We start from the raw sequence: 17,321 nt of genomic DNA on the forward strand, positions 1-17,321 counted from the left end.
ATGAAAAAAATAAAAAAAGGGTACCCTGGCTGACTCGTCTGGGTCCAGGCGAGACCTGGCATGCATGTACTCTGGGTCCGAGCCAACTTAGTGAGCCCCAAGTCGTCTGGGCGGGTTTTGAGACCCTGGTTTGAGCCCATTGGAAGAGATAACAATATCTTATGGACAAGGTAAGTACTCATAGAATTACAAAATTCAGATTCAATCACATACCTACTGAAGGGATCCCATAAGTTTCAAAAAGAAGTTCTGCCATTTTGCTTCGAGAGTGAACTGGGTTGCAGACACACTCCGTTATGAGGATAGGATGATCCACCTGTTCTGTCCTCAATTTCAACACAAAAAGAAAAACATAAACTAAATAAATGTTTCAAGATAACATTGTGGACTTTAATACGCATTATTCCACATTGTTAAAAAGGTTCAATGGCAAGATTTATATCAACTCTGCATCAATTCATTATTTAAATTACAGCAATAATATCGTTTTTTTGTCATCTGATTGCAAGAAGAGAACTTTGTTACATTACCTTTGGTCCTTCCACACCAATCCTCTCAAAAGCATAATCAAGGATCTGCAGCAAATATTTGAGCAGCTGTGAGCCCATATAATGAATCAAATTGAAGAAACTTTCGATATTATTTAGAATGTAGTCATCAAACAAGATTGAGATTTGATTGCATTACATAATTGTGCATCTATTTATGCAAGCATTAGTCCTGCAAGAACAATCTCCAACTTCTCGGACACTTTTACAAGTAACAAAAAACAAATTCTATACAATATTCATGCTGATATGCTTTGAGGTCAATAATTTGAAAAACCACTGATGCTCCGCTATCAGAGCAAATGGAATATATACTAAGCTAACAATAGCAGTTTCATTTCTAAGTTCTGTTCTCCAAATTCATAATTCCAGACGCCTTTCCAGAAACAATATTCATGTACTGTGATTGATGACCAAATGTTAACAACTAGATCTTGGAGGAACTGCTAAGAAAAGTGACAATACGACACAAAAATGCTTCATCAAGCTAAAGGTTTGCCAATCAAGATCTAACACAAAAAAGTGATGCATCTTGGTAATTATTAAATGGAACCATTTTGATTCCATCAATTACACAAGAAAATTACTCAAAACAAGAAGAAGATTTTCACTGCTTTATTTGAACCATATCCAGCAGCATCACCAAATAATGTGTTTTGACAACTTTTAGTACATCAGTTTCGTCAAGCTCACATGGTAGAGCTGTGGCCCTTTATTTTAACTAATTTCAAATGCCATTTTTATTTTATTTTTGAATGTTAACCGTTAGTAGCGAGTTAGCAATTTTTGAAACAGTTGGTAGTTTTCAAAAGGAGTTAGCACTGGTAGAAATGGAAACTGAGACCGGTAGCTGAGACACAAGAGGTGCTGCCACCTTGACCTCTTACTACTTTAAATGGCATTGATTATACAGAAATACAAGATTGCATGTAGTGGCCCTTGGACATGTAAAATTGCCCAAAATGGCACCTCAACCAATAGTACATGAAAAGGCTGCACCAAATAATCCTAAAAAATTGCACAAAAAATAATAGACGCTAGTTTACAAATCTCTTAGCTCGTCTCTATGTATTATGAATCGATAGGATGCCCTCCCTCCCAAATCTCTTAGCTCTTCTCCATGTATCAGGAACTAATAGGATGTCCTCCCTCCTCCCTTCCTGCCAGAGTTGTAGCTTTTTCATTCCTTTCTTTTTTTTTGGTTACTGTATTGATAATAGGGAGATACAAAATTGCGTGTAGTGGCCCTTGGACATGTACAAAATTGCCCAAAGTGGCACTTCAACAAACAATGTAGAAAATGGATGCACAAAATAATTTGAGAAATTGCACAAAAAATTATAGACACACCAGTTTATGAATTTCTAATCTCTTGTTCAGGTATCGGAGCATATTTGATAGAATGCCCTCTCCAAATCCCATCTAATGATGTTGATATGTATTCAGATAGAACCCCATATTGATCTTACTCTAGAGAAGGAGCCTCATGCAACTTTATTCATATGCTTTGTATATACATGTATTTATTTTTAAATGCTCTTTAAACCATAAAATGTTAGTATCATGGTCACATTTTGAGGGCAAGGTTATAGTCATCATAAGTTCCATTGTAAAATCAGAACGGAGAGCATAATATTGCTCTTTTCTCCCTTTTCCTCTTGCTCCTCGTTAATCATCACAACTAAGGTATGCCTGATCAGAGCAAGGAGTGAATTACCTCTCCACAACCTTGGAGGATTTGAACTGAAGCAAGGGCAAACAACCTCATGCATCTTTTCTTTTGAGCAGGATAGCTTGGTTTGCAAGCGGAACAAGCTTAAAGTTTCAACCCTTGACTGACCTCATACAAATGAGGCGTCACAAAATTTGATTAGGGAAATGTTTTCATGGGTTTATCCATGAAACCCAAATGTATCAAAGAATGTATAAATATCAGGATCGTATATACGATAGGATAAAAACAGAAAAAATCTCTCATCAGAGAGAGAGAGAGAGAGAGAGAGAGACAAATTGGAATCGTAATAAGTATCCATTCACACAGTATACCGTGATTATGGGGGAAGAAACTGCAAAAAAACACAGATCAAAAGAAATTATGAAAATATGAACCAACACAGTTACTGGTTCACAAATATTGTTATCAGAACATCTATATAGTGAGAAGTGGAATTTTGAAAGATGAATAGCCTGAACAAAAAACACAGCATATTCAAAGCTACATTTCAATTTTAAAGCAATGTTTGAAGCATGATCTTACATATTCCATTGTTTCAAACTGGTAAACAACATTTGAATCGAAGGGTGAACGAAGTGGTGCTCTTGTATAGTCAAAATACTTCATCAGCCCAGGATCAAGATCGCCAATGATACTCACACTTTCTCCTGCAATTAAAACAAAAAAAAGCAAAAAAGAAGAAGATTGAGAAAATTCTTAATTCATAAAGGCGAAACATGTAAAGAAATCAAATGTTTTTGTCTTTGGAAGATCACCACCCCTCCCCCTCCTTCCCCCAAAACACCAGCTTCCTAGAAACCAGACTGTGTTATTTTGAACCTTGGCTATGAGCAGGCTTTTGCTATAGAGGTTGGAGATGGACATGCCAAAAGAGAAAGTGAGACTTAACCATTAACTGGGTAGTTGGAAACTCAATGTCCATAAGACACGATGCCCACTGCCAAACCATGGCATTTAAAGAAAACCTATCCAGGCAATGCTGATCTTTCCAACTTCCAATGTCAAGTAAAAAGGAATTTCTGGGTATCATTACACGTATGAACCAAGTGAGGTGATCGGACAAAACTTGAAGTTGCCATGAGAAGGAAAAGAAACCATAGCCTCATATCATATCCCAACTTGTATTAACAGTGTCCATACTCAACATGATTGTTCAAATGCCAGATCCACATGTAAAACAATATTAAATAGTAAGCATGCAGAATCAGTCAAGTACAACTTTGAATTACTAGATATGATGTCAGTATATCATTTGAAATCGAACTTATTATTTGAGATCGAGCTTTTACAGTGGAGATTTTGTTATTAAAATGTTCACCACATTAGCCGCATTCCTTAACTTGGTGGTTTAATTTTTACCCTCTGCCAAATGGTAGCCTGTCTCCTCCACACACCACACACACACACACCCAACCCCCCCCGCCGAATCTGCATCAGATGTTCTCTTTCCGTAGAATGTAGAGCTAAAAATGGTTGGGACCTATGGTTTTGGTGGTTCTCTGGGACTAATTGGATGTGAAGCATAAAGTTGGCAGACTTCAACAAGTAAAACCATTAGGAGTGAATCTTAAAGAGATTAGGTCAGTATGGGAGTTTTGCATGACAAAGAGAGAGGGATGACTTAAGTAAGCTGAATAATTGCAAGAAGTAAATTTACATGCTTTGAATGTGGGAGATCGATTTAAACACGTAAAAGAGAAAGCAAACTCACTTCAAATTTTGTAATACATTTCTTAACAGAGAGTCAAAGAATGACAATATTAAAATTCAAAACATATCAAAAAACATAGGGCTCTATACATTTAAGTACTATTGTTTTCATATGTAAATCTGATATTAGTATGCAATTTGTTATACATAATTATACAAAATTATCATTGTGGTATAATAACAACTATGCAACTGTTATAAATTCATATTGAAAACATATCGAAAAACATAGGGCTCAATTCATGTAGGTATGGGCGCGGTTTGTATAGAGCCTTGGCTCTAAACAATCAAATTAGAGCCTACCTTCAAATAGTGTCGATCATGTGGTTTCAACACTGGAAATCTTTGTGATAGCCTTAAAATATATTTTCATCTTTATTTATAAAATTTAAGGCTTCAAAATAGTGTAGATCAACAGATCTATGAAAACTTCAAAATTTTGAAAATTGATGGTCCAAAAATGCATTACAAAATACACTATTTTCAAAACTTGAAATCCATTTTTTTCTCATGTCCATGCATCTTGATGTCGAGATGATCCATTTGAAGATATTTGGACATCAAAACAAACTCTTCTATTGAAATTTTTTAGCTAGGCTCTAATTTGATTGTTTAGAGCGTCGGCTCTATATAAACTTTTCTCTTTAGGTATTAATGTTTTCATATGCAAATATGATATTAGTATGCAATTTGTTATACATAATTATATAAAATTATCATTGTCGTGTAATGACAACTATGCAGCTGTTATATTATTATATAATTTATAATAAAATATATAATTATAATTATATTATTCATAATTATAGTTTAGTTTAACATTATAATTGGAATTCATATATCATATATTTATTGTCATTATAAAAATATTATATAACAATTATAGAAGATTGTAATAAAAATATCATTAGAATTTAATTATACCTATAATTATAGTATTATGAATAATATTTAATATTTAGTTGATTTGTAAGTGTGTTGACACGCACATGTGCTTGTCTTGTTATATAATTAAAATATATTTATAAGGATGAGGTTTCTATGAATCCGCCAACTAGTTTATGAGTGTGTGTTCCCCCTCTAAAGTCTATTTTAAAGATGAATATTGGATCCAAATTTTCACAAATCTATGATCTAGATCACGGTGATCTTGAATATGAAATATAAAATATAATTTTAAATTCAGAAATATTTTTTGAATTCTTTCGCACCATCAAATTCATATTTAGCTGGATGACTGTAAAAGGATGTGCAACCGTGACTTACAAAAGAAATTGCCTATTAATAATATTTATTTTAATTCTCTTGTGTTTCGTTCTCCCTTAGGATCTAGTTATTTACTAAGCACATATGTAGATTTTATCTAATCACATTTTTCTTCATCACCTTTTAAGAAACAAAAAGGGCAAAAAAAAAAGTGATGAAAAATTTTGCTCTATGAAATATCCCACTCTTTAAACGCATTTCAACTAGCATATGAAATGCTTTTATTATATTATTATATTAATATTATGACATTATAATGTTTTATCATTATTATAATAATACAATTATTATATTATAATATTCATATTTAATAACAATGACATTTTTATTGTTGTCGTTGCTGTTGTTAGTGTTATTATTCATTAGCTTTTTATATTTGAAATATTTATTATTGAAAGAGTGATCATTTAAATATTTACTTAGATAAATATTTATTATGAAATATCATCATTATTATTAATATTAATAACATAATGTCAAACCCCAAGTTTTTAACACTAAAATTCCTGAGATGTGACAGTTTATTCTTAACAAACAAAACAAATTCTAAATTTTTACTATATTGCTCCAAAACAACTTTTCCATTCACAAGCATTCAGACTTGTACAAAGTCCATTTCACAGCTTATAATAACATGAGGGTTTATATGAATATACAACTTTGATAGGCAAAAGCTACAAAGACGAATTTGATTACAAACTTCTTCCAAACCACTCTTGCAGCACATATGAACAATACGAGTGCGATTACGCTGAAAAAATTCACAATAGCTTGATGAGTTTTGCTACTCAGTAAGTGACCATCATTATCCTTACAAATCATGGTTCGAAAGTGTAAATATTTTCTAAAAGAATGTATATTAAGTAGAATTTCGACATATTGATTTTATGCATTCTAATACATGCTATTAGACAGATTCTTTTCCAATCTTAGTATCCTACACGTATCATGTATTCTTTATTAGACAAAGCAAATAAGCATGATATATAAACCATATGAACACGATTCATATAAAGACCAACGTTAAGTATCAGATATAATCAAACAAGCATTCACAACAACAGAAATCCTACAATAGAAACACTAACCTCGGGTCCGAGGTTAGAACTTCTACCAACGGGAAAATCCGTTGCGTAGTGCCTCACACACGCACACAACTCCAGCGCTCTTTGGGGCTTTTGATAGACACTGGCCTTACAAAACATGACCCTCTCATGTGCCCTTCTGGCGAGAGCGTTACACTACCAAAGGGTTCCCAATGAGTAGTGCCTCACACAGATTTTGGGGGAGCAACCACCCAAACACACACACTCCTAACTTTCATCCTATCATAGAGAGTTATGGAAAAATCACAGTTGCTAACACAAATATCTTATCAGATCACAACAGAGGCATGTCTCTATGCACTCATATCTTATCGAAAGCATGTTGTCATGTACACATATCTTATCAGAAGCATGTTACCATGCAAACATATCTTATCAAAAGCATTTTACCATGCACACATATCTCATCAGTAGCATGTTACCATGCACACATATCTTATCAGTAGCATGTTACCATTGACACATATCTCATCAGTAGCATATTGCCATGCACACACATCTTATCAGTAGCATGTTGCCATGCACACACATCTTATCAGAAGCATGTTACCATGCACACATGTCTTATCAGAAGCATGCTATCATTCACACATATTTTATTATCATGCACATAAATTCAAAAGACATTATTGTGTCAATTACATGCGATATATCAATGTAATAGATATCAAAAAACAATAATATCGTATTTTCAAAATATTCTTGAAATTATTAACATAAATTCTCATGAAGCAATTTATAGCAATCACTTGCACATAACACTTACACACAACACTTACACATAACACTTGCACATAACACTTGTAGACAACACTTACACAGAACACTTGCACATAAGAATTGCGCATAACACTTGCACATAACACTAGCGCATAAGAAATACCAATTTTCAAATAATTGTTTTACAAGACAATAAGATGACTTACTTTCATGATGCCAATATACTCACGGGATGATCATCCGTGAACCTTAAATAATACAAAGTGAGAGAGCTTATGAACTGAGAGAGAGTTGAATAATTGTAAACATCACCACTAAACTTGACATTACGAACTAAACAACGAGATAGCATCTCAGTGTCTTTCTTATTATTGATGGAGCAAATTCATGAGTAGAGTAGTTGGAAAGCTTAACATCAAAATAGTATAAGGGCTCTTAAAAGAAATTTGCAAAACATGGAGGTTGCTTCATCAGCTTCACCTATTCAAAATCATGAGATAGAATTTTCTATCACCTGCACTTAAGCATGAAGAGAGAGAAAGTTCTTTGGCTGTGCATATAGATGAAGAGAGAGAAAGGTCTTCACTAGCCATGTTGAAGGATGAAGAGGGAGAAAATTCTTTGATGGCTCTTCGTAAGAATGAAGAGAGAGAGAGAGCACATGCACATGCACATGCACATGCCACCCATCAAAGCTAAGCAACCATAAAACATATAAGAGAGAGAGAGACCAACACCCAACACCTCATGAGGAAGGTGTCAAATTTTAAGAAAATGAGGTTGCTTGGTTGCCACGCCACCTAATGAAAAACAAAAGAAAAAGATGGTGGACTTTATAAGAATGAACCATCACAATGAATTGTTTTTACTAGTATTATATTTGAATGTGATGACCCTAACTTTTTTCTAAATCAAAAAATAATAATAATAATAATAATAATAATTTTAATAATAATAATAATATAAGGGAAAAGTTTATATAGAGCCAAGGCTCTAAACAATCAAATTTGAGCCCACCTAAAAAATTACACTGGAAGAGGTTGTTTTGATGCCCAAATATCCTCAAATTGTTCATCTCGACATCAAGATGCATGGACATGAAAAAAAAATAGATTTCAAGTTTTGGAAATAGTATATTTTTTAACGCATTTTTGGACCGTCAATTTTTAAGATTTTCAAGTTTTCATAGATCTATCGATCTACACTGCTTTTGAAGGTTTAAATTTTATAAATAAAGCTAAAAATAAATTTTAAGGTTATTACAAATATTTTCAATATTGACACCACATTTCTCGATACTATTTGAAGGTAGGCTCTAATTTGATTGTTTAGAGCCTAGGCTCTATACAAACCGCACCCATAATAAAAACAACGCATTGTGATGGTTCATTCTTATAAAGTGGACCTTTGGTCCACCATCTTTTTCTTTTGTTTTTCATTAGGTGGCATGGCAACCAAGCAACCTCCTTGTCTTAAAATTTGACACCTTCCTTATGAGGTGTTGGGTGTTGGTCTCTCTCTCTCTCGTATATGTTTTATGGTTGCTGAGCTTTGATGGTTGACATGTGCATGTGCTCTCTCTCTCTCTCTCTCTCTCTCTCTCTCTCTTCATTCTTACGAAGAGCCATCAAAGAGATATTGAGATTACATAGAGTTTCAGTCAGTATTGTGTCCGACAAGGACACTCAATTTACCTCTAGATTTTGAGCTAAGCTGCAATCAGCCCTGGGGACGAGACTCACCTTCAACACTACCTTACACCCCCAGATTGATGGACAATCGGAAAGAACCATCCAAACCTTGGAAGATATACTAAAAGCTTGTGTCACTGACTTTATGGGAAGCTGGGATGACCGTTTACCCCTAATTGAATTTGCCTATAATAACAGCTTTCGAGCCAATATTCAAATGGCACCATACGAAGCCTTGTATGTAAGGAAATACAGGTCCCCCATCTGTTGGGATGCGATTGGCAAAAGAAGGCTTTTAGGACCAGAAATCATCCAGATAAACTCAGATAAGATAGCATTGATCCGAGAAAGGCTCAGGATAGCACAGAGTCGACAAAAAAGTTACGCCAATAACCAAATGAGAGACCTTGAGTTTGAGGTGGGTGATCAAGTCTTTTTAAAAGTGTCACCAACAAAGGGCATCATGAGGTACGGCAAGAAAGGGAAACTGAGCTCGCACTACATCGGACACTTTGAGATCCTCGAGAGGGTCGAAACCATGGCATATGGACTTGCCTTACCGCCCGAATTGGCAAACATCCATAATGTCTTCCATGGATCATTATTGCAAAAATATCAGCCCGACCCATCCCATGTCCTAAAATTTAAGCCTATACCAATCAAAGAGGACCTGACCTTTATTGAGCGACCTTTCAGATACTAAATAGGAGGGTGCAAGTGTTACGTAACAAGGAGATTCCTTTAGTCCGTGTATTATGGCAGTACCATTCGAGGGAGGAGTCGACCTGGGAACGAGAAGATGAGATCCGGAAAAATACCCCCATTTTTTTCAACAATCAGATATGAAAATAATTAGAGGACTAAATTTCTATAAGAGGGGGGAGACTGTGATAACCCTAACTTTTGTTTAAACTGAAAAATAATAATAATAATAATAATAATAACAATTCATTGTGACGGTTCATTCTTATAAAGTGGACCTTTGGTCCACCATCTTTTTCTTTTGTTTTTCATTAGGTGGTGTGGCAACCAAGCAACCTCCTTTTCTTAAAATTTGACACCTTCCTTATGAGGTGTTGGGTGTTGGTCTCTCTCCCTCTTATATGTTTTATGGTTGCTGAGCTTTGATGGGTGGCATGTGCATGTGCCCTCTCTCTCTCTTCATTCTTATGAAGAGCCATCAAAGAATTTTCTCCCTCTTCATCCTTCAGCATGGCTAGTGAAGACCTTTCTCTCTCTTCATCCATATGCACAGCCAAAGAACTTTCTCTCTCTTCATGCTAAAGTGCAGGTGACAGAAAATTCTATCCCCTCATCATTTGAATAGGTGAACCTGACGAAGCAACCTCCATGTTTTGCAAATTTCCTTATATTATCTTCATGTTAAGCTTTCCAACTACCCAACTCATGAATTTGCTCCATCAATAATAAGAAAAACGTTGAGATGATATCTCGTTCTGTAGTCCATAATATCAAGTTTAGAGGTGATGTTTACAATCAGTTAACTCTCTCTCAGTTCATAAACCCTCTCTCTCTGTATTATTTAAGGTTCACGGATGATCATCCCAGGAGTATATCGACATCATAAAAGCAAGTGATCTCATTGTCCTGTAAAACAGTTATTCAAAAATTGGTATTTTCGATTTTAATAAAATTGGGATATTCCGTTAACTGCTATGAATTTTAAATACTATAAATTATGGTATTTCCTCTTTCAATAAAATTGTAATATTTCCATTTATTGTTATGAATTTTAGATATTGTCAGTTTTATTTATAAGTGGCTTCATTTTTCCAGTAAAATCAGTATTTGAAAAACTGATATTTCAGTAATATTCCCAGAGAAATTTTTGTATTTAATTGTAATATTTCCAGCATAAAGTTTAGATATTGTAAGTCTTATGCGCAAGTGTTACGCGCAAGTGTTCTATGCAAGTGTTATGTGCAAACATTATGTGCAAGTGTTATATACAAGTGACTGCTATAAATTGCTTCATGAGAATTTATGTTAATACTTTCAAGGATATTTTGAAAATACGATATTCTTGTTTTCTAATATTTACTACATTGATATATGGCATGTAATTGACACAATAATGTCTTTCGAATTTATGTGCATGGTAATAAAATATGTGAATGATAGCATGCTTCTGATAAGATATGTGTGTATGGTAACATGCTTCTGATAAGAAGTGTGTGCATGGCAACATGCTACTGATGAGATGTGTGCATGGTAATATGCTACTGATAAGATATGTGTGCATGGTAACATGCTACTAATGAGATATGTGTGCATGGTACCATGTTTTTTATAAGATATGTGTGCATGGTAACATGGTTCTGATAAGATATGTGTACATGGCAACATGTTTTCTATAAGATATGAGCGCAAAGAGACATGCCTCTGTTGTGATCTGATAAGATATTTGTGCCAGCAGCTGTGAATTTTTTCTAACTCTCTATGATAGGATAAGAGTTAGGAGTGTGTGTGTTTGGGTGGTCGTTCCCCCAAAATCTGTGTGAGGCAGTGCTCATTGGGACCCCTTTAATAGTGTAACACTCTCTCGCCAGAAGGGCCCATGAGAAGGTCATATCTTGCAAGGTCAGTGCCTATCAAAAGCCCCAAAACGTGTTGCAGTTATGTGTGTGTGTGAGGAACTATGCAACGGATTTACCTGTTGGTGGTGCTTCTCCCTGCGGGATGGTAGAAGTTCTATCCTTGGACCCCAGGTTAGTACTTCTACTGTAGGATTTTTGTTGTTGTGAATGCTTGTTCGATTATATCTGATACTTAATGTTGATCTTGATATGAATCATATGCATATGGTTTATGTATCATGCTTATTTGCTTTGTCTAACAAGGAAGACAGGATACGTGTAAGATTAGAAATGAATCTGTCTAATAGCATGTATTAGAATGCATAAAATCAATACGTCGAAATTCTACTTAATATACATTCTTTTAGAAAATATTTATACTTTCTAACCATAATTTGTAAGGATAATGATGGTCACTTACTATGTAGTCGAACTCATCAAGCTATTGTGAATTTTTTTCAGAATAATCGTAGCCGTATTGTTCGTGCGTGCAGCAAGAGTGGTTTGGAAGAAGTTTTAAGAGTGGTTTGGAAGAAGTTTGTAATCAAATTCGCCTTTGTAGCTTTTTTTCTATCAAAGTTGTGTATATATATAAACTCTCATGTTATTATAAGTTCTGAAATAGACTTTGTACAAGTCTGCAAGCTTGTGAATGGAAAAAAAGTTTTGGAGCAACATAGTAAAAATTTAGAATTTGTTTTGTTCCTTAAGAATAAACTGTCACATATTAGGAATTTTAATATTAAAAACTTGGGGTGTGACATATATCATATTATATTAATGTTTTTTTTTTTAGAGAGAAGGTCAACAATCATATTATATTAATGTTAAAATATTGTCTATTAATATTCTAATATTTAAATCAATATCAATATTAATATTATGATATTATATTATTGTTGTTGTTGTTATTATTATTATTATTATTATTACTATTATTATTATTATTATTATTATTATTATTATTATTACTAGGTTCGTAATTATTATTGTTATCATTAGTATTTGAAATATTCATTATTAAAATAATCAAATTTACTTAGATAAAATATTTTTTATAAATAATAATATCATGAGGGGAATATATCTCATTGGTCATATGTTACTCATAATTTAATAGTTTATTTAAGAATTATGCATTTAATAAAGATAGCCTGACATACATTTGAATATGTTTAATTTTACTTTCATATAACCTTATCTCCTAAAATCTCTCAAAGTACATAGAATTGCTCTATCTTATCCTAAAATATCTCTCTATCCGAAAAAGATAGAATTTGTTTTTCATCCTCTATCATGCCCTAAACTTCTCTATTTCAAAATTACATGCCCTACTACCCTCTAGAGATAGGTTCCTCCCTTGATTCTTGAGACATGTGTCCACCCCTTAACTGTGACTGAATTATGTAGTATAGATATTGGTCCATAAAATTCCAAGCATGTTCTGCAATAGATGCACGAGTGCAAGGAAGCATGGCAGTATTAGAGTTGTGTAGACAGAAAAGAAGGCGCGTATATTATACTTATGTGACTGTCTCGGAAAGGCTTTCTCTGCTTTCTCTTCAGGCATTCGAATGGTTGAAAGTGACTGAGATACATGTGACACACTTTGGACTGACAAAAGAACAATAGTGTTCCAAAATTTTCATTGTATATTCAAAGAGGAAAGCACTTTTCTTCAAGCCTATTGGAACACCTGTGTATATAACTCAACGACATCATACTAGAATTCAACAAAAAATATCCATAAGGTTAGATAGGTTAAAGTGACAGCTAATTTAGCTGGTTTTCCTTCAATAATAAGAAAATTAAAAATAAAATTCTCAGAATGGTTTAAACCATTGAAGTGTATGAAGCGCAGATCATGATCAAAATTGGAACTTAATCCAACAAGGCGAAACATGGACAGAAATAGGATGGAACATGCACAAAAAGGAACAAGGATACAAAAGGCAATATGAGAAAGATAATAGCACAAAATCATGGACGAGACCAATTGATAAGATAACAAATGAATCTTAATTGGTCTCTCAAACCATAAGCAACCTGAAACTCTAAAAACCATAAACAGATTTCATGTTCCTTTCCTTCTTCTTTTTTTCTGTGAGAAAGTACAGTTCTCATCAATTATAGTGTAGCATATATGTGGACAACGACATAATATGGAATCCTTTGTTTAAACTGCTTGATCTCCTTCGCACATGCCTTAAACTTTCAGCCAAATTCTCTTCCTTTCAATTCTCCCTACGTGCTAATATCAATAGTAGACAAGACTATTTGAGCATTTTTTGGTGCTTCTTGAGATATCTTATAGATGAAGGAATTCATAACTCGTAGTCATATCAGTTAGTTAGGATAAGCCTATGACGCATCACGATTCACTGCCCACATGTTAACCAAATCAATGGTTAATGTTTGCCTGTAACTGTAATAGAAGCTTTAGCATTGTTGTGGCTGATCTAGTATAAAATTTGGTTAATAGTGGGGGAAAGCATAATACTTACTAAAGCCAGTAACATATAATATGGTGAAAGATGGATCAGCATCATAGTAAGAAAACTCAGAGTTTTACTCGAGCCAACGAACTCCCAAGTCAGGGTCACAGGTGGCCCGACCCAGTTTACTCAATCAGTAGTGAAAGAACAAGTTTTTAGCCAAAAAAAAAAAAGGCAAGATCGCAAGATCATTAGTCAATACAGACAAAAAGAAAACTCAATAAAAAATGTAGAAATAAAAAAGTGTTCCATAATCAATTCAAACAAAAAGTGTTCCGTAATGTCCATTCATTACACTATTTTAGATATATTATGCCTACCACCTCCGGAGGATATTTCCCCAAAACAAAATTAGGTTTTTCTCAAAATTTTGCCAAGAAGGATAGTGTGCTCGTATATATCATGAATCTTCTTTATAGAAAAACTGTTTTTAGCTCAAGCAAATCTGAGAGTGTCGGTTGAAGTTGAAGCACGGGTTTCGTTTTGGCTCTTTTTATTTTCTGATAGCTAATTTGCCCTGGGTTTTCCTCAGAAAATAATACTACAGGCTCAATCGAGTCATATGACTCACTCAAGTCTTCTTGGATTTGGTACACTCGATATAGCCTGCAAAGTCTCTATTAAAGGACCTGAAGAAATCCCCAAACCACATTCAACACAAAACCTTTTATCAAATAGAACAATATAGATATCAAAATCCTGGTTGTACTTAATTAGCAGAGAGCATTATCTCCCTAAACCACCACCCAATACAGCTAAATGCCTAAATCCACCACATGAGGACACTCACATGCATGTCTAATATTTGAGCAGGCATCTAATTCATGCATCCATGCACCTACAGATTACACGTAGCAAGTTTGGAAGTGCATGCATGAATATCTTGTGTTTGCCTCGAAAATATCAGACCCCAATTTGTGCTTATGTGTAGTGAGATCATGCATGCATGTTCCATTTGTAACAGTGCATAAAAAGAATAACCCACGCACATTCTCTAATGTAGGGAACATCGTTTGCTTAGGTATGTTCATAACATGCACTGATGCACATGTCCCATTTGAATGGCTAAAATATTAGAATTAAACCTATTGATAATCCATTTCAACTGCACATATTGGTTGAAAAAAGGATCGTTATTATTCTGTTATAAGTATGTAATAAACATTATGAACTAACATCCTTACATTTACCAGTTTACATAGCATGTAAAACAATATTCTAGCCCAAAAATAAATAAATAAAGTTGCATCAACCATGTTGGATCTTTTAAGAGAGATGTGCCTGCCATAACATTCCCATCATTTTCCCAAGCCATTCTATGAGAAAATTTGCAAGGGCAATCTTACACACATGATCTATTCACTCAACTTTCCACAGTAACTAAACATGTTCAAATTAAAAAATTACATTACTCATCAAAAATAGAATAATAGAACAAATGGTAAGAAAACTCATTAGCCACACCATGATAACTCCCCAAGTTCTCAATTTTATTCTTGAAATATTGACATTATACTATGTATTGTAATAATGAATTGCCCAAGTTTCTAAAATTAATCTTATGAAAATGTTATACTTCAGAAACCTACTGACAAATAGCAAAATACTATCCCCAAAAAATTAAAAAGAAGACCGTACCAGTAGCTTTGTGTTTAGGCTTTTGGATCACATTACGGAAAGTAAAACGTGGATCAGTCTCTCCGGCCCATCTTTTGAACAAAAAAAAGGAAATGAGAACAAAAACAACTAAAAATATGCAGAAAGAGAGGAGTAATTTCAGAGAGAGAAACAGAGTAAAAGAAAAACATCACAATAGACAAAATGACATGAAAAGAAAGGGATGGATAAAGAAGAAAAAAGCTGTTGTTGTTGAAGAATGCAGAAAACTAGGGTTTTCAAGGGGAAAGGGTGTTTAGGGAGGGAAGGAGAGAGAAGGGAGACTTGCAGAGAGAACCAAGGTAATGAACAGAGAAAGAGAAAAATTTTGCAAGAAACAAAAGGATAGAAAACGAAGAAATTTAATGTTCTCAAAGAATGCAGGAAATTAGGGTTCGAACAAGAGAGTAAAAAATGTGGACTCACAGAGGAAACCACGGTAATCTAGAACGAAAGAGAAAAACACCACCAAAACCTTAATAGCATCAAAAAGAAGGATAGAGAAAGAGAAAGCTACAGTTTCATAGAGAGAAAACGAATAATCAGAGAGAGGAAAATGAAAGGGAAGAAACCAAGATAAAATAGCCATGAAAATCAAAAGGACATGAAAGGGGAACAATGCATAAAAATCAAAGAAGGAAACGAGTATTCCTTTCATAAAGAAGATAAGTTAGGGTTTTCGCTCCTACCCAACGCGACAGTTGAAAGCTCCATTGTCAATAACAATGGGGCAATCAGAAGGGAAGAGACTGTAATCAGTTTGTCGAGATGGCCTCATAGCCAAACTCATTTTCTCACTCCAAATGCGAACAACAAAAACTCTCTGAACCTCGTCTCGAGGACTTTATATAAGGTACGGTTTTGAAAAGCTGACCAAATAACCCTCCAATCTTTTCGTAAATGACACCACAGTAATTCTGAAACGACCTTAGACAACGATCAACTAAACCAGACATGGGCCAAAAGCGATTTAATTGGTCTAATCGGTAAATCGGCCGATCAACTAAACAAGACATGGGCCAAAAGCGATTTAATTGGTCTAATCGGTAAATCGGCCCGTTCAATCGGCCTAATCGGTAAATTGGCCCGTTTAACTGTCTGGATAAGTCCCGAGTGGTTAAAAAAAAAAAAGTTAAAAGATCAAAAATATAAAAATATTTTAATAAAATACGAAAAAACATGATTAAATAAAGCACTTTGAAATAAAGTTAAAAATTAATCAAAAAATTTAGCTTTTAAAGAATCGATTTGTGTTTAAAGGTATTTTTGAAATTTTTTAAAAATATGAAAAAATATAAAAATAAAAATTAATGACCAAAACAATTTTCAATCTTCATCAAAATGATGAAAAACATTAAAACACACATTACAAAAAAAAAATCACTTGTTTTTTGTGGTTTTATATATATTTTTTTTATTTTTTTTAAATATCCAGCAAGTTTACTAAAACTGACAGAAACCAAAACCGGCTAGTGGCTGGTTCTAGTCTAGTGTCTAACCAAGCAATTAGAATTCCAATCTAATAGGGTCTAACCAGGCAATTGGAATTTGAACCACTCAATTTTTCCTACACTGGCTTAGAGAGATGAAATGAAGGGAAAGAAAAAAGATGAGAGGCAAACAAAATAAGAGTCGGAATAAAATACTTTAGATAGGAAAAATCAGCTAAGTAGTTTACTTGCATGAAAGTAGTCAAATCATTGAAGTTCACCCTTAAAATTTTAAAGGAAAAAGTTTATATAGAGCCAAAGTTTTGAACAATCAAATTAGAGCCTAACTCAAAAAATTTGATGGAAG

At 33.9% G+C, this 17,321-nt stretch overlaps 1 protein-coding gene across 5 annotated transcripts in view; it reads right to left on the bottom strand.

Moving 5' to 3' along the window:
- The window catches only part of ARP5 (actin-related protein 5), a 41,326-nt gene extending 24,984 nt beyond the window's left edge, over positions 1-16,342 (bottom strand). For 2 of the 5 annotated variants that reach the window (XM_006846199.4, XM_088874460.1), the window contains exons 1-5: positions 16,214-16,342; positions 15,507-15,577; positions 2,806-2,930; positions 531-575; positions 214-316 (exon numbers count right to left, since the gene is read on the bottom strand). In XM_006846199.4, the coding sequence (XP_006846262.1) occupies positions 214-316; positions 531-575; positions 2,806-2,930; positions 15,507-15,577; positions 16,214-16,314 (445 nt within the window). In that variant the 5' untranslated portion in view covers positions 16,315-16,342. Of the gene's footprint in view, positions 1-213; positions 322-530; positions 576-2,805; positions 2,931-12,896; positions 13,065-15,506; positions 15,578-16,213 lie in introns of those variants that run through there. The other 3 variants (XM_020668350.2, XM_088874459.1, XM_020668351.2) reach the window with 3 other exon arrangements.
- Positions 16,343-17,321: the final 979 nt, after the last annotated feature.

The sequence above is a fragment of the Amborella trichopoda genome, chromosome 8 (genome assembly GCF_054954075.1).
Source record: "Amborella trichopoda isolate Santa Cruz 75 chromosome 8, AtrichopodaSantaCruz75HAP2 v2.0, whole genome shotgun sequence".
NCBI classification, from domain to species: domain Eukaryota; kingdom Viridiplantae; phylum Streptophyta; class Magnoliopsida; order Amborellales; family Amborellaceae; genus Amborella; species Amborella trichopoda.